This window comes from Chenopodium album, chromosome 11 (assembly GCF_948465745.1).
Source record: "Chenopodium album chromosome 11, dcCheAlbu1.1, whole genome shotgun sequence".
Classification (NCBI taxonomy): domain Eukaryota; kingdom Viridiplantae; phylum Streptophyta; class Magnoliopsida; order Caryophyllales; family Amaranthaceae; genus Chenopodium; species Chenopodium album.
In genome coordinates, this window is record NC_137844.1 from 46,526,679 (window position 1) to 46,551,333 (window position 24,655).

The 24,655-nt window shown below is 30.7% G+C and overlaps 1 protein-coding gene across 2 annotated transcripts; it reads left to right on the forward strand.

The window, feature by feature from the left end:
- Nucleotides 1-5,863: 5,863 nt before the first annotated feature.
- Nucleotides 5,864-8,133, forward strand: LOC145568977 (uncharacterized). Of its 2 annotated transcripts, none has more exons than XM_081628354.1 (5): nucleotides 5,864-6,374; nucleotides 6,488-6,564; nucleotides 6,731-6,767; nucleotides 6,938-7,049; nucleotides 7,377-8,133. In XM_081628354.1, the coding sequence occupies exons 1-5, from the start codon at nucleotides 6,068-6,070 to the stop codon at nucleotides 7,939-7,941; spliced, it is 1,098 nt and encodes a 365-aa protein (XP_081484480.1). In that variant the 5' UTR covers nucleotides 5,864-6,067; the 3' UTR covers nucleotides 7,942-8,133. The 2 variants fall into 2 exon arrangements, with proteins under 2 accessions (XP_081484480.1, XP_081484481.1); XM_081628355.1 differs by having other exon boundaries at nucleotides 5,865-6,374; nucleotides 6,941-7,049.
- Nucleotides 8,134-24,655: the final 16,522 nt, after the last annotated feature.

A 24,655-nucleotide genomic window follows, 5' to 3' on the forward strand; every position in this document is an offset into this window, starting at 1 on the left:
ATGGATGAGCCAAACCCACATTCCTCAAGGTTTCTAAACCTCATACCTAGAGTTGTTAGTTTCTGACCCGAACCGTTAAACCCGACTGTTTCGAACCGATCTGAAAAGGAACTGAACTGTTTAAAACCCGTTTTTTGGAAACCGAAAACTGACCCAACCCAATATTTTCCGACCCGAAATTGAACTGAACCGAATTTGTGCGAACCGTTATCTAGCCAAACCGTTACAACCTGAAACTGAAAGCAACCAAAACCGATTACGTCTAAACTCAATAGTAACCCGACCCATTTTAAACCGAAAACCGTTAAAACCCGGCAAAAATCCGATAAACCTTAATCATTCCAACCCGTAACCTGTTGTAACTGAACCATTTAAAATCCGTAACCCGTTGTGATCGAACTGATTACGACCCGTAACCCGTTGAGACCAAACCGTTTAAAACTCGTAACCCGTTATTACTGAGTCATTTACAGCGTATAACCCAATATGTTTATGATCTAATCCGTTTCAATCCATTACTCGATAACCCAACTTATTTTATGACTTGACTTGATTATAACACGCCTCGTTCATACCCGTTATCTAACTAACTCGACTCGATAATCATCCGACTCAATTTTAACATGATATGATTTGAACTGAAACCCGCTTCAAATTGGGTAAACTCGTTTTCAAACCAACCAAGTTCAATCTAAACCGATTATAACCTGAAACGATAATGATTTGACCCGATTTTACCCGATATGTTTTGAACCGAAACCCACTTTCGAACCGACCCAGTTTAACCCAAACTGATTTTGACCCGAACCAATTACGACCCGTCCTGATTAAGATCCGAACTGTTTTTAACCGAAATCCGCTTTAAATGGGCTAAACCCGTTTTCAAACCGACCCGGTTAAACCTAAATTGATTATGACCCGAACCGACTAGAACCCGACCCGATAAGGACCCGATCCGAATAGAAACTGCAATTAAAAAAACCAAACCGAACTGACCCGGTAATTTTCAAAACTGACCTGCTAATTATTTCAACCCGTTATAAACCGATCCGTTATAACCCAAAACTGATAAACCCAACCCAAATCCGAACTGTTTACCCGAATTGACACCCCTACTCATACCTCATGGGTTTGAGATAGGGGTTTAAAATTCATATTTTTGACGTACAACTAAACATATGATATGCGTTTTCAGTTATTCTAAACGCATACCTCATACCTATATTCTGCGAACCAAACGCCCACTCAATTCTTTTACTGTCATTTTTCTTGGAGTAGAACAATCTTGTATTATACTTTTACGTTAATATTCTACAACTATGTGTCTAGATATATACAAATTAATCATATACTAGTATTTGGTTTTTTTTTTTTTTTTTTTTTTTTTTTTTTTTTTTTTTATTTTTTTATTTGACATAATTAATCATATATTTGGAAGGTACAATTGAATTTGAATTTGTATTTAAAGTACGTTGAAAGTTAGATTACTGCATATGTAGTTAGCTAGCTTGATAAAAATTTCAATATATGGTTGGCTTTGATCTTCAATATTGGGTTTGAACTATAAATGTCTTATGTAAAAATACATATAGGTTATATTTAGTTTAACTTATATATACTGTAAAACATGAATGTTTATTTAATAAATGATTTGATCTGATCAAATTAAACAATTGACTTTGATTATCATTTAGTATCTCTAACTAAGTATTATTATTTAAAAGTACACAATAATAACAAAACAAGGGTATCTTATTTAATTTGCTATTCAAAAAAAAAAAAAAAAAGGGTATCTTATTTAATTTTTTAAAAATAAAGATTAGTGTACGAGCTAATCAAATAATAATTAAATTTATTTGAAAATCAAATACTTCAAGATTAAAACAGTTTAAATTAGATTAGACCGGATTAGATACGGTGAATTGAACACAACCTTGGATTCGCATGTTTATATATATATTAGTTTAGGGGAGGGATCTGGTAAGAAACCCTCCTTATATAAGAACCCTTTCTTATATAAGAACACCTTATGTTCTAAACTTTTTCTTATGTTTAAAATTTTTTTTTGCTTATTCTAAAGTTTTTCCCATATTCTAAATTTTTTCTACTTATGTTCCACATTTTTTCCTATGTTCTATTTTTTTTTTAGCTTATGTTCTAAATTTGTTCCTATGTTCTAAATTATTTTTTCAGCTTATGTTCTAAAGTTTTTCCTACATTCTAAATTTTTTCTACTTATGTTCCAAATTATTTTCTATGTTCTAATTTTTTTTTAGTTTATGTTCTAAATTTGTTCTTATGTTCCAAATTATTTTTGCAGATTATGTTCTAAATTTTTTCCTATATTCTAAATTATTTTTTCAGCTTATGTTATAAATTTATTTCCTATGCTATAAATTATTTTTTCAACTTACTTATGTTTTAAATTATTTTTCTTATGTTCTAAATTTTTGTTTACTTATGTTCTAATGTTTTGCTATCTTCTAATTTTCTTTTTCTTATGTTCTAAATTTTTTCTGCTTATGTTCTAAATTTTTTCCTATGTTCTAAATTTTTTTCTATGTTCTAAATATAAACTCCTCAAAATTGCAGAAATGCCATTACTAAAGGATCATTTTAGATGGTTAGATCAAAACTAATAAAACGCTGAGATTGGTTCTTATATAAGATTGGGTTCTTATACAGAGGAGGGTTCTTATATGGGTTCTTATATAAGATTGGGTTCTTATACAGAGGAGGGTTCTTGGGGTTCTTATAAATATATATAATTGCCTAGTTTTTACACTTTCTTGAGTGCACATGCAAAACTCTCAACTCCACTACACAGCTCTAGTAAGCTAGTAATAAGACATTACATGCCACTTAATTAATTAATTGTGTGAACTAATGCCAATTAATTAAGTGTATGTGTGAACTAAGCCCTTGATTACTCTAAAATTTCCAACATTTCTCTCATTTTATTCTACTCACCATCAATTGATTTAATATTTTGGTTGTTACTATATTATAATTAGTTGGTTTGAAATAAAACATAGATTGACAACCAACCTTCTCCAAAATTCTCTTGTTCAGACTTTATCTGAAATCAAATTCATGCAGAATGTCTTTAGGTGCATGGGACCAAGATTATTCAACGGGTGGGGACACTAAACTTTTTAAAAACTTTGGATCAACAACCAAGTTATATACATACGTATACAAAGATGTGACATTATATTTTAGGCTTTTAGGGATAAATTTTTGTAAAACTTTAAATTAAACATAGTAATGTTAATTAATATCTACAATCTACCCCCTTGATCCCTCATCCCTTGAGATATTATCCTATTAGATTAGGGCACGTAGAGCTTAGTATGTCAGGGATGAAAAAATAAGCCAACTAAGGAACAATTTTTGATAGCTAAAGGAAAAAGATTCAAAATCTTTTGTGTTTCTCAAATAATCGTGAATGATTTTAACTTGTTTTGGTTATGTTTGTCATTAAGAATGATGTGATAATTCCTAAGTTAACGGGGCTACTCCTTTTGCAAACATATGGTTTTGGATAAACCTCGAATGCAATTATGAAGTGGATTCTTTATCTGGATAATGAGTGCGACTTTTATGCTATATCAAAGTAAATTTTGATCATGTTTATTTTCTTAGGACAACTTGACAATTGTCTTATTAATATTTGAAGAGTTTATACGTACATTTTAATTACTCTATTAATCGGTAGTTACCTATCATGTAAATTATATATTAAGCTTATGCGTAAATCTATATAATTCTTGATTGGGGAGTCTACTTGTTGTCTACGGGAAGCTAAATGCTTTGCTGTGGAAATTGGACCATACAAGATTTGGACATATGCCGTATATTTTATAAACCAAACTTCAATTCTTCCGAAGAAAATTATATAAATTATTTCTATGTTGAATATGTCAAAAGGAGATTCCCTTTTTGATGGCTTAATATTCCGTCACGAGTATTGTTGGACTCGAGAAATTATAGCGTGTTCCGTATTTTTACTGCCCACTTACTCTAATTTAAGGATCAAAAGATTAACATAGATTCAATGATGTGATAATAGGAGTATATGTATGAAAAATGTTTCGTACAATTGATTTTCAATGAGCTTTAGATGTAAGAGCTTAATTTCTTTTAAATGAAGTATTAAGGCAACATAATTAACTTCATCTAGAGGGCATAACTGCATAAGGTTATTCGATTAAGATTGCCTCGTAATTAGAAGTGCAAGCATACTTATAAAAGTTAATATATAAGTAGTGAAGAAGTCGGTCACAATTTAGCTTGTTCGTTCGTTGAGTAAATGTATAAGCATGAATAAGCTTGGGCCACACCCGTCACAATTCTACACTTTATACGACCGAGGAGGTTTCATCACAAAAACATATGACAATGAGGGGAGTAGTCCCTTAGCCTTATAAAGTAGACACAATTATCTTCTTTCTTCTATGTGGGATACACATTCCAATAAACACTCTCATTTATAAACTCAATTAATGTGGGATAACATGCCACTCACATGTGGGTTTTCTCATGGGCTCAACACTTCCCCTCACATGTGAGTTGTCCATAATATTGGCCCAAATTACAACACAACCCAACCTGGCTCTGATACCATGATAAACGAGCTTGGGCCACACCCGTCACAACTGTCCACTTTATACGATCAAGGAAATTCCATCTCATTGAGAAAATTGAGGTTTCATCCTCGAACTGGTTGGAAAAAAGATCAATTGAGAACAAGTATAAACAAGGCTAACTTGGGGGGGGGGGGGGGTTCATTAAGAGGCCTGAACATGTTGAATTTTCAATAATCCATGGCAAAAAATTTTAGGCAACAAAGTTTCAATTAAAATAATTAACAATTAATCTAAAATCAAGCAACTAATTTATTTTATTGGTATCTATTAAGCAACTATTTCAAAATGGATAAATCACACTATGTCCGAGATAAAAACAACCCTTAGTCTTACAATGAAAAATACATCACAATATTAATGTACACTAAACTTAATAATGAACGAATATTAGTGAAAGTAACACAAAAGGCTTACCACCGGTAAAAATTGATGATAACTCAATGACAGGATAAACAAAGCAAGAGAAGAATAAAGTCTTATGAATTATTTGTATATATTTTTTTAACATTCGACTAATACTTAAATTATGTATACTTTCTTTATTTTTATTTTTTTGTCCTATTTGCACAAAGGTGTCCTGTACAAATTCGATCCGAAACAACTTGATGTAAACCAAAGTGATTCGGTATATTATTTGATTTGTATGAGAGCTATAATTTAACATAACTCAAACTCAAACCGACATGATTCAAACCTGATTAGTGACTCAAACAGACACCTATCCAAGACATGAATGGACCAAGACACGATATTTATTTTGGGATTCCCTACGTACACACGCAAGTAGAATGAATCCCCGAGGAAAGAACATTGGTCCATTTAACCCCTCTAGTCATCCTATGCATGATTTCAAATATGTATGTCACATATAATTCTTCTACATTCATCATACGTAACCCCATATTTAAGTACAGCACACATTAATTATTCCATGGAATATATGCCTTTCATTATCAACTTTTTATATTTTATTTAAATATTATTTTACTCCTATGTAAGGCCTAGGGTTCCAGTTGCCATTTTGTTTTGTACATAACAAACAGTTAAAACTTTAAATTCCATTTATATTATCTCTTGCCAAGTTGGGGCCATAGAATTTTCAGTGAATTCTTATATTATATGATCAACAAACATTTTTGTCTCCTAAATAAATATTTTTCTTAATAATATTATTGTCTTGGAGTTGATAAAAAAAATAATGGGGAAAGAACTGATCAAAGAGGTCGTCTCTTAGCTACTAGTCATCAATCACCCTTTCTCATTCTTATTATTCTTTTCTCTACTAATTAATATAATTTCATCCTTACATATATTTTCTTTTTAGTCCAACAAAAATAATGTTCTCATTCACCTAACTTATTAGAATTTTAGTCTTGGAAGCAAAAAACTAGGAGATCAAGAAATTAGAAAAAATAATAATGCAAGAAAGGAATGATGATCAAAGCGAGTGCTCGAAAACGAATCGTTGTGATCAAGAAGGTGAGGAGGAACAAGACGATGAAGAAGAGAGCGACGAAAATGATGATGAAGGAACATTTAACATTAGCAAAAATAATGGAGGGTGTTCAAGTAATAGCACGGTTGAAGAAACAAGTGATGAGTTGAAGAAATCGAGTTCCTCTACCGTTAGGCCTTATGTTCGATCTAAAACGCCTAGGCTTCGATGGACACCCGATCTCCACCTTCGATTCATCCACGCCGTTGAAAGGCTTGGTGGACAAGATAGTGAGTTGTTCATTTACGAAATGATTTTTAGTTCATAGGGTTTTATTTCTTACTTGAAATCATTAGCTAGTAAAAGTTTTGTAATTTTATTTTCGATTTTTTTTCGAGTGCAGAAGCAACACCTAAGTTAGTCCTTCAGCTTATGAACATCAAAGGATTAAGTATAGCTCATGTCAAGAGTCATCTACAGGTAATTTATATAATGATAAACATTTTTGCTAATCTAATATGTGCATATTGAATAGTGATAGTATATGATTAATTCTAGTATTATTGCTGCAAATTATCCATTTTGTTTATTTGTGTGATATGAAGTTTTAATTTTGTTTTGACTTGTGGATATTTTGTATGATTAGATGTATAGGAGCAAAAAGGTTGAGGATGAAAGTCAAGGTATATACAGTTTACCTTACAGTATAGATAGGCCCCCTTAATTTATAAAATTATTTTATTCACTTACAATAAATATTTTCAATTAATTTATGTAATTTAGGGTTTTGTGGGTGATTAAACTAAAGTATGTTTTTTTTTTTTTTTTTTTTTTTTTTTTTTTTTTTTTTTAGCAGGATCATGTGACCAAAGACATCTTTTTGAAGTTGGAGATTGCAACATCTTCAACCTTAGCCAGATTCCTCTGCTACAAGGCTATTGCCAAGCTTCAAGTTCCAGTTTCAGGTAAAAATATATACGAGTAATTGAAAATTTGAATCGAATTACTTCTGAATCTCATAAGAATAGAAAGAAATAACTTCTAAAAGTTATGGGATTACTTCATTTTGCTAGTCTATCATGTTGAGTGATAATGATTTTTCCAAGACAATATTCAGTGACGCCATTTAAGACAGGTTGACAACACGATTTAAATTGAGGCAATATTTTTCAACCAATTTTGTCTTAGTGGCGGTGACTAGAAATGCCTTGGAAAAATTATTGCCCTATACATATTCAATGTGTTCATTTTATCCCCACTAACATGTATAATCAATCAATTCAATTTTGAAGAAACGTAGACCCTACAAAGACTACACATCAAAATTGGATGCATGATTTGTACACAATAGACATGGACTCGAGGGTGAATAACAATGTACGGGCAAGATTTGGAAATGAGCTATATCCTCGGAAAATCATTGAGCAAGCTCATCAAGAGACAAGGCCAATGCATTACTGCAATCAAACAAGGCAAAACCCGAGCACACGGCCAATAGCAAGGGATATAAGTCCAAGGGTGCTACACCCTCTACACCAAGAGATACTAGAGGAGAAGTTCGTTATTAGTAATAGTAAAGATAGTCTTCAAAATCGAATGGCGCTTAAGAGGAAAAGAGTAGATTGGGATGGTAATATTGACTTGGATTTGTCACTAAAACCACCAAGAAGAGAAAGTGAAGCAATTATTCTTGATGATGAGGAAGTTGATAAAAGTATTAGCTTATCTTTGTTGCTCCATCACACGTCTTCATCGTCCTCATCGAAGCTCGATAACAAGGTTAGGGAAGGAGGTGATAGTAATAATAAGGAGGAATGTTGTGCAAGAGGGACAAGTACCCTAGATCTGACTTTGTGAATGAGACATTTTTATTCTAAGTGAGATCTTGATAAGGTACTTGTTCTAGAGTTATGCATCAATTTTCCTTCATTCAAATGTCATTGTTAGTAGTAACTATCTTCAAAAAGGTAATAACGACTTATCACTTTTTGGGTGTATGTTGCTTCTTCAATCCTATCCATTTGCACCATTTTTCTTCTTAATTTGAGAATTTTTGACTTTTTAATTTTATTTGTATAAAGTCTAAAAAATATTAATTAGCTCTAATGTGTGTCAATTAACGTGTATTAAATATCCCAAATATTGCAAAACATTTATTTGTTAATTATACAACATTATTATTATTGTTATTTGCTTCATGATTAGGCTATATAATTCGTACACCATATTCAATGACTTACCTAAACCTAATGTAATGCAAGTGGATTACGAGATAAAACATCACTTTAATCCCTAATACTTGTAACTAGAGACCTATACTAACAATTAGACCTGGCAATCCTGACCCAGACCCAATGACCCGACCCGAATGACCCGACCCATAACCCGAAATTGACCCAAAAAATTGACCCGAAACCCGAAATTGACTAGACCCGACCCATACTCGACCCGAAAATGGAGTCCTTTTGTTGGTACCGGCAAAACGGATTGCTAACTCCAATTTCTTTTTTAATTAATCGATCAGCTTGCTTTGACCCGATCCTGACCCGACACCCGAACTGACCCGACCCAAAGTTGACCCGACCCGAATTGTTTGACCCGAACATACCTGATACCTGAATTGACCCGAACAAACCCGATATCCAAAATGTCCTGAACTAAAATTACCTTATAATTGAACTTAAAATGTATTGTACAGAAAATAACTTAAATTGTTCATCTTTAATCGTAGATAAGCTCATAAACTGAATTGGTAGTGTTTGTTATAACAATAACAAAATATAAAACAACCCGAACATGACCCGACCAGATTTTGACCTGACCCGAACATACTTGACCCGAAATTGATCCGATCCGAACATACCCGACCCGAAATTGACCCGACCCGAAATTGACCCGACCCGAACTGGACTCGATTCCTGACCCGGAGTTGACCCGAAACCCGAATCGACCCGACCATACCCGACCCGAATGTTAGTTGACCCGAAATGACTCGACCCGAAAGTGACCTGACCCAGACCCGACCCGAATGGCCCATTTTCCAGGTCTACTAACAATAAGATGTCTCAGAATTTGTGCTTTTTTTATTTAATGTTTAGATATAAAACCTGCCTTATGTTATTCGTTTTATTTGGTAGCATAATTGTTACTCCCTCCGTTTTTAAATACTTGATCCACTTTTCATTTGCGGCCGTTTTTAAATACTTGCTCCATTTCCTTATTTGGAAAACTTTTACAATATTTAATTTATTTCTCTCACCTAGTGACCCAACATAAATCAAATTTTATTAATTTCATATTCTCTCTCATCCAATCTTCTCTACTACTTTTGCTTTTTACATTTTTTTATTCTTTTACCAACTCCACTACCTCCATATTTTATTACCTTCTCTTATTTCTCCTAAAACTCCGCACATGAAGAAATGAAGTATTTAAAAACGGAGGGAGTACATGACTTACATCACGACATTATAGGTTGTGCATCTGTTTCTGCTCCCACTTTAATAGGTTGGTGTAATTAATTAATTATTTTATAACAATATGACAATATGATATAGATTGGTAAGTCATATATATATTTTTTTTAAATGGAAAGTCCTGGGTTCAAATTTATAGGAACACCTTTTATACTTTTTACAAAGTATAACGTATCGTAGAGATTCTTATTGAATATTTGAATGATGTTATGATGTCAAGGATGTGCTGCTATATCATCTTTGAAGAGGTCAGTGGGTGCAGTGAGTAGTGACATACCGTAATATAACATGTATCACTTGGATTTTGGAAATAATTTGACAGATTTTAGGAGTACGTATCTTTTAAAAGTAATTATTAATAGTGACAGTATTTATCAAAGATGTACTTTCTATAGTTCTCAAATAGGAAGATAAGTGTATGAGAAAGAGAACAAGAGAAGTGTATAGGCTTATTGGTGAAGTGGACCTCTCTAGATAAAAAAAAGAGTGTATGTTAGAATGTTTAAGAAATGAAGAGAAGAAAACTTCTTTTGATGTTCTTCAATTCATTGAATTGGAAGATGCAATATGAACAAAATAGGAGATCGGACAAATTATGTCAATCCAAAAGAGTTGAGCCCCGCTAAATAACATGGAAGACTTTTACCATGGAAAACTTTGCTAAAAAATAAAAAGGCCTTCCTTTGTTTTCTTGCATTTGTCAGTTTAATTTTATGATACTTCATTAGTTAGTGTAGTCTTTATATTTTTATTTACTCCCTTAGAAAGCAACAAAATTACATAAAAATGTGGGGTTATATGGATATATCATATATGTATGAATTTGGAGCCACTTTGTTGTCTTTTCCTCTGTCCATTTAATCCCACTATATATACTAAGTTGTTTCTCATACCTTGTATTAAAACTATTTCTCTTTAGTAAACTAATTAATTCAATAATTTTTTCGAAGCTTGATATATATATTAATTTTATTTATTCCTTTTGGTAAAATCTAGAAATTATAATACTTGTAAAGTTGTAAATGCATGCCTTCAAAATATTATTTTACTTCTGAAATAACTAATGAACGTTTAAGCTTTTGAGAGAATTTCTATAAAGGCTTCCTTGATTACTCATTCCACGAACTCTTTATCAATTTAATTAGGCGTTGTACTATTTTACTTATTTTGAAAAAAAAAAAATTAATTTAGATATCCCTACCTTATAAAAAGTAGAAAATTACTCTTATGAATAGTGTAATGCCAAGTATACCCTTTAAAATGTGTATTTACATATATACCCTTATTATTGTATACAAGTTTTTTTAATGAATAATGTTTGGACAATTATACCCTCTAAAATATTTAATTATGTACTTATTTGCTCTCATGCTTTAATGTTAATTGTCTTGGACATTTATATACTCATAATCATAGTTGTTTACATACTTTTTTTTGTCATTAAATCTGTCAACAACTAAATTTATGATTTTAAGACCAAGCCGAAAGAGTCTCTAGATATGACTAGCTATGTGCGCGCATCGCGCGCGTTAGCTACCCTAGTTTTGTAAAAAGTCCAAACAAATTGTTGGCTAATTAATGTTTACAAATTCTATGAAAAAAGATCAATATATATACTTAGAATCTTGCTAACGAACGCCCCGGGGCGTTGAATAAGCATTTAAAATATTGCATAAAATGGTATTAATTTGGGAAAGTATAACAAAATCACGCGTCGTTCGGTGTAATTGATGTTTATTTTAATTTAATATTTCTACTTTTAGCTAGCTTATCCAACGCCCCCTAAGCGCTCGTTAGCTTTTGCCATATACTTAACTACATTGTAAATAATTTACATAATCCTTAAAGATAGGCATGTACTAAGTGAAGATATATGTCATGAAAATTGACACTTAAAAACGGGCAAACATTAGTTCCTTTTAGGTTTGGAGGTTCATATAGTCTCCAATAGCCTTGTTCCTGGAAATTTATGGGCCCTAGGCATAATGTAAGAAAAGGGCTCCTTAATTACGTAAACAATTTTTTTTTTTATACGCAATAGCTTTAAATATAAGACAATGAAAATAACTTATATTATTTGAATAGTAAGTCTCCATAACTATAGAGTAAAATTCTACAACTATGCAAACTGAATTTTTTTAAAAAAAATTTTGGACCCCTTTCTGACGTGGGCCCTAGGCGGTCGCACTCGAGGCCTACCCCTCCGAGCCGACCCCGGTCTCCAAGTTCCTAACCAGTAAGTAACTCTGATTTCATATTGACTGTTTGGAGTTCAAACTTGGTTCCATAGACATTGTTCCAATCAGACTTTCATAACAATAGTACTTATATGAATCCTAGAGAAATATACTTCTATTTTGCATCTTCATGCTTTTTCAATTCTCTAAGGATCTTGTTTTGGAATCTTATACAATTTTGATGTATTTAAGAACTCAAGGCTATATCTGTCACTCTTATTCATTTCTTGCTAGAACTTGCGTCGTACAGATCAAGTTCTTTTGAGAACCTGTTGTCACTAACTTGTCACTATCCACCAATGTCATTCCTCTCTGGAACTCGCAAAGCAGTTCCTTACATGCATCAAGGAGCAGTCTGTGTTCCTGTTAGAAAATACCTTATGAACCTGTTAGGGACCATGCTTTGCTCCGACTCTCGTGGTAAAATTAGCCGAAAGTTCATTCTAGCACTTCAAGAAATTTGATTTTTAGCAACAAGTTTTCCCAACAACAAAATTTTTTGTTTCTACAATAATGATTTATCAACAAATTTTTTGTGTTCGTAACCAAAGCTTGTTGCGTGAAATCAATTTTCAATTTTCTGGCCTCCACTACTTTTAAGAGGCGGGTCTTCCAAACAGAGAATACCTCCAGGCTCCTTTGTTGTTTTGGTAGTTGTTTTGGTTCTCGTAGGAGACCCTGCTTTTGGTTCATTCATTCTCTCTAGTTCATCTTGAAGTCTTCTAAATGTTCTCACCCTATGAATCCACTTGAATTAATTCCTATCTTCATAAGTTCATATAAACGCTTAAGAGAACAGTAGATTGAATTTTGTTTGTCACAAATTAATTTCAAGTGGGAGAATTAATCAAACATAAAGCCACATATTTTTGAATTTTTATATTTATGAAAATAAGAAAGAAAAAATAAATCTCAAGAACTAAACTAATATAAACTACATTTAGAACTTTACAATAAAGAGTTTTTTCATAAGATAGTTTATCAGAGATTCTGTTCTGCTCTAGTTTACAGTATATGACATCATAAAGGAATTTTACAATATGGGATGCAAAAATTTTTAGACATGAAATTGTTGTAAATAGAATTTTTTTTTGGATGTATATCATAGATTTAGTAGTATAGCTTATAAGAAAGTTATGGCTAAAGAGTTTAGTTGGTTATTAAAGGCCATTTGCGTCGCTAGGGGCTTAGTGATTTGTGATTAATAGAACTTTCTAAAAAAATATATATAAATTAAGAGTTTAAAGATCCTTAAATTAAAGGAACTCTAACTCAAACAGTTTGAAACAAAGAACATTACAACATAGGATCAAAACTTCTAGAAAAACTAAACTAAACTAAAAAGACTCCTACACTACACATACATGACATATGTACGCAAAGAATACTTACCTTGTGAGGTTTAAATTATGCAAATACCTATTTCCATAGTTATCTCCATGAGTTCCTTAGCCGTCATCAAGCTTATTAGCTATATATATATAGCTCATCATTGTTCTTGTTTTTTTTTGTATTGCTTATCTTACATTATTGCTCATATTCCTTATATATATACAATATATGCTTTGACTGTCATTGCCCGAGTTCCTTGTATCTTGTCCTAAACTCAACTTGTTCTTTCCATGCACCACTTCACAAATATGTTAGATGAGTAGATAATCATCAGAACCTAATTGCTCAACAAAGTACAATAGTACTATTGGTTTTGCTCATAGATTATTACAAGATTATATAGTTTTTTTGTTAATTTACTGACAACTCACTATTGTTTTCTTCAATTGATTATATCGAAGGGGATTGAACTGATATAGTAGGGTTCTAGGGTCCAATTTTTTTTTTTTTTGAACTAAATAGTGAGGGGTGATTTCATTAATTAAATAATAAAAAGCTATTCGATACTTAATTCTCTTAGAAGAATTAAATTCTCAGTACAAGATAAGTATTAAACACTCCTAAACTAATCAATGAATAACGGTAGATGTATGTCTTTGCATCTTTATTTATTTATTTTTATAGAGATATCCATTTATATATAGTTGCAAAAGTGATGATAAAACTTTGATTGCAAAGACATATCTATTAACTTATACTAAAAGCGAATAATCAATGACACTTGTCATTACCTTTTGAAAAATTTTCCTGCTTTTTTGGCTTCTTTATTTTATTTTTATTTATTTTTTTTTTTGCAAAATCTTTTAGTAAATTATTTATAACTTATGATATTTTTTTTGCAGTTTGACAAACATATCATATAACTAATATATAAAGCTAAACTTTTAGCCAGGCCACGAGGCAGCGACACTTGGCGGCGTTCCAACTTTTCGCCAAGTGTCGCGCCACGTAGGATAGACTTAAATAGACTTCACAAAATAAAAATTTAGTTTAAAATTCTATTTGGATAGAATTTTAGGATAAAATTGTTAGTTTAGAGTTTTATTTTCGATAAAATACCAATATTTCAAATGTACAAATTGAATTATAATTTCATTCAAAAAATTTATCAAATTATAATTCTAATATAGTTCAAAGCGTAAAACATCCATTTATAATATATTCTAATGGGTTAAAATAATATGAGTACTTCACAATCTAATACAAGTAGAATTTTATTACTATTTAGACTCGTCAATTAGAGTCGGGTCATGAGTCATCTCGGATTGGGTCAGTTCAGCTTACAAGTCAAGAAATGTTCAACTCTTGCCCAAAGTTTTGGGTTCGGATCAACCCAACGAGTTTTGAACATTTATTTCATTTAATTTATTTTTTGATAATTTTTTATTTTCCTAATGTGTTAACTCGAACATTTCCACCTACATTATTATTAGTCATTACATGTCTACTAGATAGCAAATCGTCACACAAACACATCAATTCCTAACTAATTTTGTATCAAGGATATATTTTAAAATTTGATATATAGATTAAAAATTTATCTTAAAATTCAATAAACAACCCAGGCATCGCACGGGCACAAAACTAGTTTCATATATACCTAAATGAAATATTTTTAAATATCTTTTATATAATTTATATTAATATTATTGTCAAAAATATTTAACAACCGTGTATTACACGGAATTTTAACCTAGTATCTTCCTAAGAGGGAATCGAATAGATTATTTTTTTACCAAAACCTTATCTAAAAACGGCTAATTTGATTCCAAAGATAAAATTAGGAGGCTAGGGCTTATCTTTTCACAAAACCTTATCTAAAAACTTAAATAGTAAAAAATTAAGACTTCATCAATAAATAAAATAATCCCAAAATTCTACCGTTTAAAATGGTAGAACTACCCATGCATGGCCATGCTAGCCCTACACACACATACAAACATACATGAATTTGTATAATAATAAATTTATGATTTAGTATTAGACATTACCATGTGAATGAGAATACATTTGCAGAGATTTGATGATATGAAAAGAAATTCTATATCTTAAAATATTGTCTACGTTCTTCAAATTGAGTCAATTATTCACATTTTTTTGCAGGTATATGATACATATAATAATAATTTAATTTAACACTATATAAAAAGAAAAGTGCAATCATTTATTTAAGGCCCATCGTTTGGCCCATCATTATTGCTAGTTGGGCCACTTGGGCGCCTTGTATATAATCTTCAAATACAACACGCTTTTCTTAACCTTCAAGTTATGAAGATCAACTTACGCAAATTTTTGGCTGAGGTTGCCCCCAGATAGCGCTGGCTAAGGTCGTGCCCAATAAATGAACGTTTAATAGAAAAAAATGAACATTTACTAGAAAAAAATGAACATTTATTTCTGAACATTGTATTATATAAAAATGAACATTCATAATATAAGAGTAAAATAAAAAAACTATGAAATTGAAAAAACAGGATTGTACATTTAATATTATATAACTGAACATTTTAGTTGTGAATAAAAATTGAACATATGATGTTATTGCTTCTTCATCAACATTTTTTTAAGTTTCAAGTTAACTACCTTGATTTGTTCAATTCTCTTGAATAGATATCTTACAATTGAGCTATATGATTTAATACCAATTAAATAAATCAACAATATGTTTTTTTTTTTTTTTTTTTTTTTTTTTTTTTTTTTTTTTTGATGCAAAGGAGGGAAAACCCAATCAAACACAAAACACTTACACTACCATCCGTGGCAAAGCCACCCCAATCAAGTCCTCCCAAAGAAGTTTGTTTATTTCGATTGGAGGATCATTGAAATAGACCACCTTCTCTTGAAGTCCTACCCCAACATTGGCAAGTTTATCTTCCACCCTATTACCTTCTCGGAAACAATGAACAATGACAAAGGAAGAGAAAAACTACTAAGACTGATACAATTATTAACTATGTGGACATATTCTCCAACTTGATGATTTGCCTTTTTGATCGCTTCAACACAGACTTGGTTATCCATTTGTACCATAAGCTTTGATATGCCTCGTTGTCTAGCCATAAGCAACCCCTGTTCCAGAGCAAGAAACTCTGCTCGAATAGCATTGCAAACCCCATAATTTGTTGTGAAAGCTTGCACAAATTTGCCATCCGTTTCTCGGATAATGCCACCTCCACCAGCCAAACCCGGGGTGCCCTTGGCAGCACCATCAGTGTTGAGTGCATACCATCCAGCAGGTGGGTTATTCCAAGAGATAAACACCTCTTTTTTCTTGCTAGCAGAACCAGCCCTAATTGACAAAGCTGACCTTGGCGAGGAGAACACATTCCAAGTTTCATCAGCTTGTGCTCTAATAAACATACCTGTGTCTATAGGAATTTCATCACTACGTCCATAAACACGGTTATTCCTCCACTTCCAAATCCACCAAATAGTCACTGCAAAATAAGTCGGCCATTTATCTGAAAAAATCAGTCCATTAGCTTCCAGATTCCTTACTAACCAGGCGTTTAAATCACCATTCATGAAGGATGGGTAAAAGGCTGCCCCTCCTACACTACTCCAGATTTTCTTTGCAATTGGACAATCTCTTAAGAGATGCAAGAGAGTTTCATCCGTACCCACTGAGAAAGTTTGACATCGAGGGTCAGCAGCAAGATTGCGTTTCACTTTATTAACATTACATAGAACACTATCATGAAAGAGTAACCAAAGAAAGGTTCTAATTCTTTGCTGAACCGGTGTACACCACGCAAGCTCCCACTTCGGATCTTTGGGAAGGTTATTTTCATGCATAAGATTCATAGCATGCTTCACAGAAAATCCCCCATTCTTTGCCCCCTTCCAGTATCGAACATCATCCACATCAGGGCTCTCAGTCAAATTATGAGCTGCAATAAGTTTCAGCTCATGGTTGGGAAGCAGGTGAGCAAATAAATCCCACCTCTAACCTACCCCATTCTCCCACATTTCTTCCACTATTGCACCATCAATTTCACTTGGGATAGCAGCCGTAACACGCTCACGAAGAGGCTGATCAGAAGCCCAACAATGGTCCCAGAATAAGATCCTTTTCCCATTCCCGACAACCACCTTCGATCCTTTCTTGAGCCAAGAGGCATTATCCGTTATCCCACGCCAGACGTTTGATATATTAGAGGTAGGAACAAACATGTCGATATCACACCGACCCTTACAATATTTGTGCCGAAGTACACGAGACCAAAGAGCCTCCGGTTCTGAGAGAATTCTCTACCTAAGCTTTGTGAGAAAGGCCGAATTGGCTTGCCTTGCTGATCGAAGCCCCAATCCCCCTCTATCTCTTGGATGTTGAAGTGTGTCCCACGATATCAAGTGAATTTTCTTTTTATCCTCCGAGCCTCCCCAAACAAACCTCCTGGCTTTTTTTGTCAATCTCATCACACACTGATCGAGGAATCTTCGCCGTTTGCATTGAGTAATTCGCAAGAGTAGTGATGGTGGATTTAGCAAGAGTAATCCTTCCCGCTAAAGAAAGAAACTTGGTTTTCCAACCAGTGAGTCTTCTGTCTATTTTCTCACAAAGGTGAGCAAATGTTTCACGAGTCACTCTATTCGTCAAGGTTGGCATACCAGATAAAAACCGAGATCCTCTGTTACTTCCATACCAAGGGCTGCACTAATCACCTCCTGTTCTGTCACGGCCACATTGCGGGAAAAATACACCCTTGATTTTGCGAGACTCACCTTTTGTCCAGACGCATTACAAAAACGGTCTAGACAATTTCTGATGACAGCCGCCTGCTCAATTGAAGCCTCGGCATACAATATTAAATCGTCCGCAAAAAATAGGTTGGATAAAAGAGGCCCGCCCCTACTTGCATAAATCGGTTTCCACAAGCCATTCATGATTGCTTCCTCTATGACTTGATTAAGCCTCTCCATACAAAGAACAAATAAATATGGAGAAAGTGGGTCCCCTTGACGAATACCACGTGAAGGGAAGAAGGCATCAGTCTTTTCACCATTCCAAAGGACTCTCATCGAAGGAGAAGTAACACATTCCATTATTACATCCACCATAATCAACGGAAAATGCATTTCCATTAGTGTGTCTCTGATGAATTCCCACTTGAGCCGATCGTAAGCTTTTTCAAAGTCGATTTTGATCATCATATACCCCTTGCCTCCTTGTTTTATTTTCATTGTATGAAGAACTTCTTGCATAATCACAATGTTATCCGTAATTTGTCTCCCCGGAAAAAAGCTAGCTTGTGAATTAGCTAGCTTTTTTTTTTAATAATAAACAGAATGCTAATTTCTAATTGATGCTAATGTGAATTGAACATCCTTTATTATAAAATCTAACTTTTATACAATTGAACAAATACAAAAATTTGTATTAATTAAAAAAATAAAATGAACATTTATTTTATAAGAATGAACATCAACGACATGAAAATGAATATTTATTTTATAAGAATGAGTATTATACTTCATTTTTTTGATTAAGAAATACAAAATTATTGTAAAATAAGTTCAGTTAAAAAATGTTCAATTTTATTATAATAAATGTTGAATTTTGGTTGCGACCTCAGCTAGTGCTGGCTGAGCGCAAGCTTAGCCATTAACTACTGATCAACTTAATCAAGAAATTAATCAATTAACTCTCTAATGGAAAAGAAATCAGCCCAAACAAGCCTAAGAAACCAGCCTTAAATAGCATGTAGGTAAGAGATTTCATAAAGAAAGACACTATCTTCTTAGAAACGGTCTCTTCATTATTGAGAATAATGACATATTTAAGATTTTCGGTTAAGGGTAACACCAATCATTAAGTGACGAAACATATAATAATAGACAATTGCTACCGCTTTTTTTTTTTTTTTTTTTTTTTTTTTTTTTTTTTTGAGGGAGACAATTGCTCTCAATTAAAAGTTTTAGAATTGAGGAAACCTTTTTCTTTCAACAATCACAAACCTCTCTTACTATAATCGGCTGTTTGTACACCCGGGTGTACCAAGCGCATGGTGCACCCAGATTAAAGCGTAAAAAAACATGGTATATAATTTTAAAGCACATCATGAATTTATAAAAGAACATGTTATTGAATTATAAAGAACACTATAGTTTATGATTAACAGTTTTTAGTAAAGGTAACAGATAATTCCTAATTAATTTTTACCACACATTTATTGTCATATCGTTTCAAAATATTCATTCCAAGAGACTAGAAAATCTCTATCTAAAATTATTTTCACCCAAATATAGTTTAAAATTTCATTTTTAAATTTCAAAATTCAAAAATATTTAAGTAAAAATGGATACCCAAAGAACATGTTTAATCTATATACTTTAAAAAAATATTGTAATATTTGTTATTAAAATCTCGATTTAAATCTTGGAATCTTATGATTTTACGATTTATGTATGTCACACGATTCAATTTTTCCATTCTATCTAATTTTACATATTTCTCTTAACTAGTGAAATCTTTACAAGTTTAAAACATGTTTATATAGTTATTTATAAATATATATTGTCAATTATTGGTTGCTTAATGGGTAAACAACTTTTTTTTTATTAGCAATAATTAGGTTTCAAACTCATAATTTAAATATATTTAATTAAATTTAGATATGACATCTTTATTATACATGTCGATAGAATCTTATGATTCTACGATTTGATTTTATGATTCGATTCTGATAGCCCCTTCTGATTCAATGTAGAATCCCGATTTTAATAACGAACTTTGTTTGTAATGTAAAAAACATATAATTCAGGCTCTAAGAACATATCGATAAGTCTCAAGAACGTATTTCAGTCCAATTAAAAAATAAAAGAACATTCATCAGAATATGAAGAACATTCATCAGAATATGAAAAACATCATCTTCAACAAGAAACTAATACTAAAACTAAAATATAGATGAAAAAAATATACCTTTTCGCTCAACAAGAATTCGTCAATATATCTTTCAATTCATTGAAACGATAAAAGAAACTTGAATCATTTCAAAATTCAAAATTTTCCATGGTTTTTCTCTCTATATAAACTCAATTTCTCTCTATTAACAAAGAAAAAATGAAATTTTGTTTCCCAAAAGTAATGTGGAATGTAAATAATAAATCAATTCTATAAATTAAGGAATATAAATAACAAATCATTCCCTTAAATCAAGGAAGGAATCATTTTAAATTCTTTTAATCGTGTACATTTGTACATAATGTTTTTTTTTTTTTTTTTTTTTTTTTTTTTTTTTTTTTTTTTTTTTTTTTTTTTGCTTTTTAATAACCCTTGTATTTTGACTAGGTATACAATGAGCATGGCACATCCGGGCGTATAATAAAATGATCACTTTCACTAAAAAGCTTATATTATTCGACACTCTCTTTGTTAATAGTCTTTGTTTAATTTTTGTAATGTATTCACTTTAAGAAAAAACAATGTCAATAAAAAAAATTGAAATGATTTCAGGTTATGAATTTTTTGGTACAAAATTGTTATCCTTTGAATTATAGCTGCAATAGTTGGTAAAAGTAATACTAATCTAATCTAATCTAATATATATAAATAAAGTAGGCATTTTTGGAGAGAATTCGGAGCACCACATAAGCAATATAATTATTTCGATCAATTAAAAAATTAGATTTTTATTTTATTTTAGAATTAAAAAATTCACTCGCCACCTAAGTAAAAGTGACAAATGAGATTTTAGAATTTTGCCACGTGGCTACAAAGAACGAAATTAGGATTTAAATTATTCTAACAACAAAAAATTAGCTTTATTAAATAAAGCTAAAATTCATATTTAGATATTAGGATTCAAATTATATAAAAAACTATTGTATAAATTATATTTTTATATTAGAATTTAAATTATTAAAAAAAAAATAATCTTTTGATATTAATGGTTTTATCTAAAACAGACTGAGATGATAATTAAATATTAGATTAAAATCATATCACAAATAATATTATATTTAAATAATGAACGACTACAATAAAGTTTGATACTTACCATTATAAGATAAATTTTGATTGTGTTCAATATAAGAAATAAAATTACTTAGTTATAATTAAATTAAATTTGTGATACCTACCATTATAAATTGACGCATAATACGACACCAACTATAACTCATATCAATACGAAACCTTATCAACCGAATTTGGTATCAATCTTGTGTCAGTTTTAGGTCATCAATGACTAAGTAATTCTTAGCTTTATTTTTAAAATTCATGTTTAAACTTATATTTGCAATTATTACTTACGTTGTGTTTATTTGAGATACTTAACAATTATATGTTTATAGCTTGTTTATTAAATTTTGCTTTTACATGCTGATCTAATTTGATTAAAAGATTAAATTCGAGCAAAAATTAAAGTATGTATGAGTTTCTTGCCTGTTTGACGTACGAAACTAACAATATATATAGCTTAATAAGTTAGGATATGATCCTATTAAACAAGGAGATATTATATTTTTATAAATTGTTTACATTTATTAAATTTATTTATAAACCTTTGTAGTTTTTTTATTAATTAATTTTATGAAAAAAACACAAACTTTGTGATTTAGGACTTTAGGTGTCTTAATCAAGTAATTAAATTAACTTAATTTCTTATTTTTAATTACAGGGTGATTACCTTTATGCCTCAATTAAAGCTAACTTTGTTTAACATTTTCTTCCAAAATTGATTGAAGGAAAGGTTTACTCCATTAGATTCTTTTCAATCATTCCAAATAAAAAGCAATATCGTGTTGTCAGTAACAACAAAATAATAATTCAAAATTTCCAAACTACTATTTTTCGGGCAATTGGGGACGATAGAAAAAATTCCAATGCATAGATTTAATTTTGTACAATTAATATTTTTAGATCAATTTCGTAATGATTTTGCTGTTACTGGTAAATATATTGATTTATTTTATAAAATTATAAAGATTAATTTTATACCAATTTTACTTTTGCTAATATTTTTGTGTTCTATTTATCCACTTTTGTTAGATGTGGTAGGTATAGTTGTGAACGATTTTTTATTATTATGATGTTTTGATAGTACTTCTTTTTTTTAGGGATTTTTTTTAATAATACTTCTTATCTATATTTAAAGTAGACAATTTTTAGGAGCATTCGGCGTGCCACATAAGTAAAGGTATTATTAATATTATTTTGAACAATCAAAAATTAGATTTTTATATTTTATTTTTGAATGATTTTAAAAACTAAACAATTTAAATTATTTTAAAAACTAAAAATTATACAAACTTATATTAAAAAAAACCAAATTTATAGAATGAAAGTTGATATATTAACTTTGACACGTCATTTGGGTTAAAAAAAAACTATAAATATTGATTTAGAATTTAAGTTTTTTTTTTTTTACCCTTTCTACTTTTTTTTTTTTTTTTTTAAATAAAAAAACGATCATCTTTTTAAGTTAAATTTTTTACCCTAATAACCATCACATGAGATAACATATATAAAGACATTATTTTCACCAATAAAGATTTACAATTTATTTTAATAAACTATGCTTTAGGATTTACCTTTTCTAAAAAAAAAAAAAACTTTTAACATTGAATATTTTGCTAATTTTGTGTGTGGTTGGCCACACCATGTAGCTAAGACTCGAGAGTTTAATATTATGTATCATGTAGGTAAAAAAAAAACAAATACCAATAGTGATTTAGGATTATTTTAAATATTTTAAAACTAGAAAAAAACAAATCGCACAACCATCATAAATGACATAAAATTAATAGAAATTGTCTTTATTAAGTAATAAAAATTTAATCAAAATTTTATACAAAAATAATCTTTTCGTGAGATTTTATTTAAAAAAAATCGTGCGTCGCACGGGCTTACATCTAGTAATAATAACAATCAGGCCCTATTCATTTCACCTCAAAAAAATAATATTTAGTAAAAATAAGTTCAATTCAGTGAAATTAATTTCAGTTCAGTAAAAATAATTTCAATTCAGTAAAAATGATTTCAGTTCAGTAAAAATCAATAACTTTAAAGAAGAAATATAATAGAAATTCAGTTAAAATAATTTCAGTTCAGCAAAATTAATTTCAGTTCAGCAAAAATAATTTCAGTTCAGCAAAAATAATTTCAGTTTAGTAAAAATAAGGTGAATAGAACGAGGCCTAACAATAATAATAACAATAACAATAACAATGAGGCCCTATTCACTTCACCTTAAAAAAAATAATATTAAGTAAAAATAATTTCAGTTCTATAAAAATAAGTTCATTTCAGTAAAATTAATTTCAGTTCACTAAAAATAATTTCAGTTTAGTAAAAATAAGTTCAGTTCAATAAAATTCAGTTATCGTAAAGAAGAATTATAATAGAAAATTAGTAGAGATAATTTCATTTTAGCAAAAATAATTTCAGTTCAGTAAAATTAATTTAAGTTTAGTAAAAATAATTTAAATTCAGCCAATATAATTTTGTTTCAGTAAAAATAATTTCAATTTAGCAAAAATAAGGTGAAGTGAAGGGGGTTTAACAATAAGATAGAAGAATAAGAATAAGAATAACAATAACAATAAGAACAATAACAATGATGATGACAATAACAATAACAATAACAATAACAATAATAACAAAACAGGCCGCTCATGCCATATATCAAATAGTACAATAGTGCCAGAGGACTCATGCAAAGGCTATTTACAAAGAATCAGAAGCCTAAAAAAAAAGACTATGCATAATATATATTCAGAGTATCTAGAAATAACCTACAAAATAGTTCAAATCAAAGATAAGACCATCTCTAATGGCAAGATTGAACTTTGAGTATTGAAATATAAAATGAGTTGTTTTTTTTACCTCCAATGATGATACCCAACCTACTTCTCTATTTAGCAACTAACGTCAGATGAAAGATGTTTTTAGCAAATTTCGACTATTAAAACAGTAGAGTGGAGAAAGACTAGGAAAATAAGGAATCTAAGATGTTATAGTGGTGAATAACCCAAATTCTAGTATCGTACTCGCTTACTTATGCTAACTCAGATATTTACAAGGTATAAGGGCATGCAAGTGCACAATATGTAACTTATCAAATTCAATTTAGTTCAACATGTACCTCTTTTTGCTTAGAGATGAGTGACTTTACCAGTGGTGTTAGAGCAAAATTGTCCTTCAAATTATATAGAGCTCCATGTTCCACCAACAATTTACATAACTCTAAATTGCCTGCGCTAACTGCACGATGCAATGGTAGCATCATCTTGAAACAAATTACAAATATAAGCTATCAAAAGTTACTAAAAAAACAAATTGAAACAAGTCTAAATATTGTTAATTTTATAAAGGAAAGACATGCCAATGGGGCAAAAATTTAGGTATAGAAGGAGAGTAACTTGTCCTTAGCATTTACGTGAGCACCATAATAAACCAATTTTTTTGGCTAATTCTATGTGTCTAATTGCAAAAATGCAGAGCGGTCTATTCTGAAACAT

Bases quoted from the DNA above. Each gene is read 5' to 3' on its own strand.
- LOC145568977 (XM_081628354.1), top strand. From the start codon at position 6,068: ATGCAAGAAAGGAATGATGATCAAAGCGAGTGCTCGAAAACGAATCGT. The intron at 6,565-6,730 runs GTAATTTATATA...TTGTATGATTAG, and splicing joins ATGTCAAGAGTCATCTACAG to ATGTATAGGAGCAAAAAGGT. The intron at 7,050-7,376 runs GTAAAAATATAT...TCAATTTTGAAG, and splicing joins GCTTCAAGTTCCAGTTTCAG to AAACGTAGACCCTACAAAGA.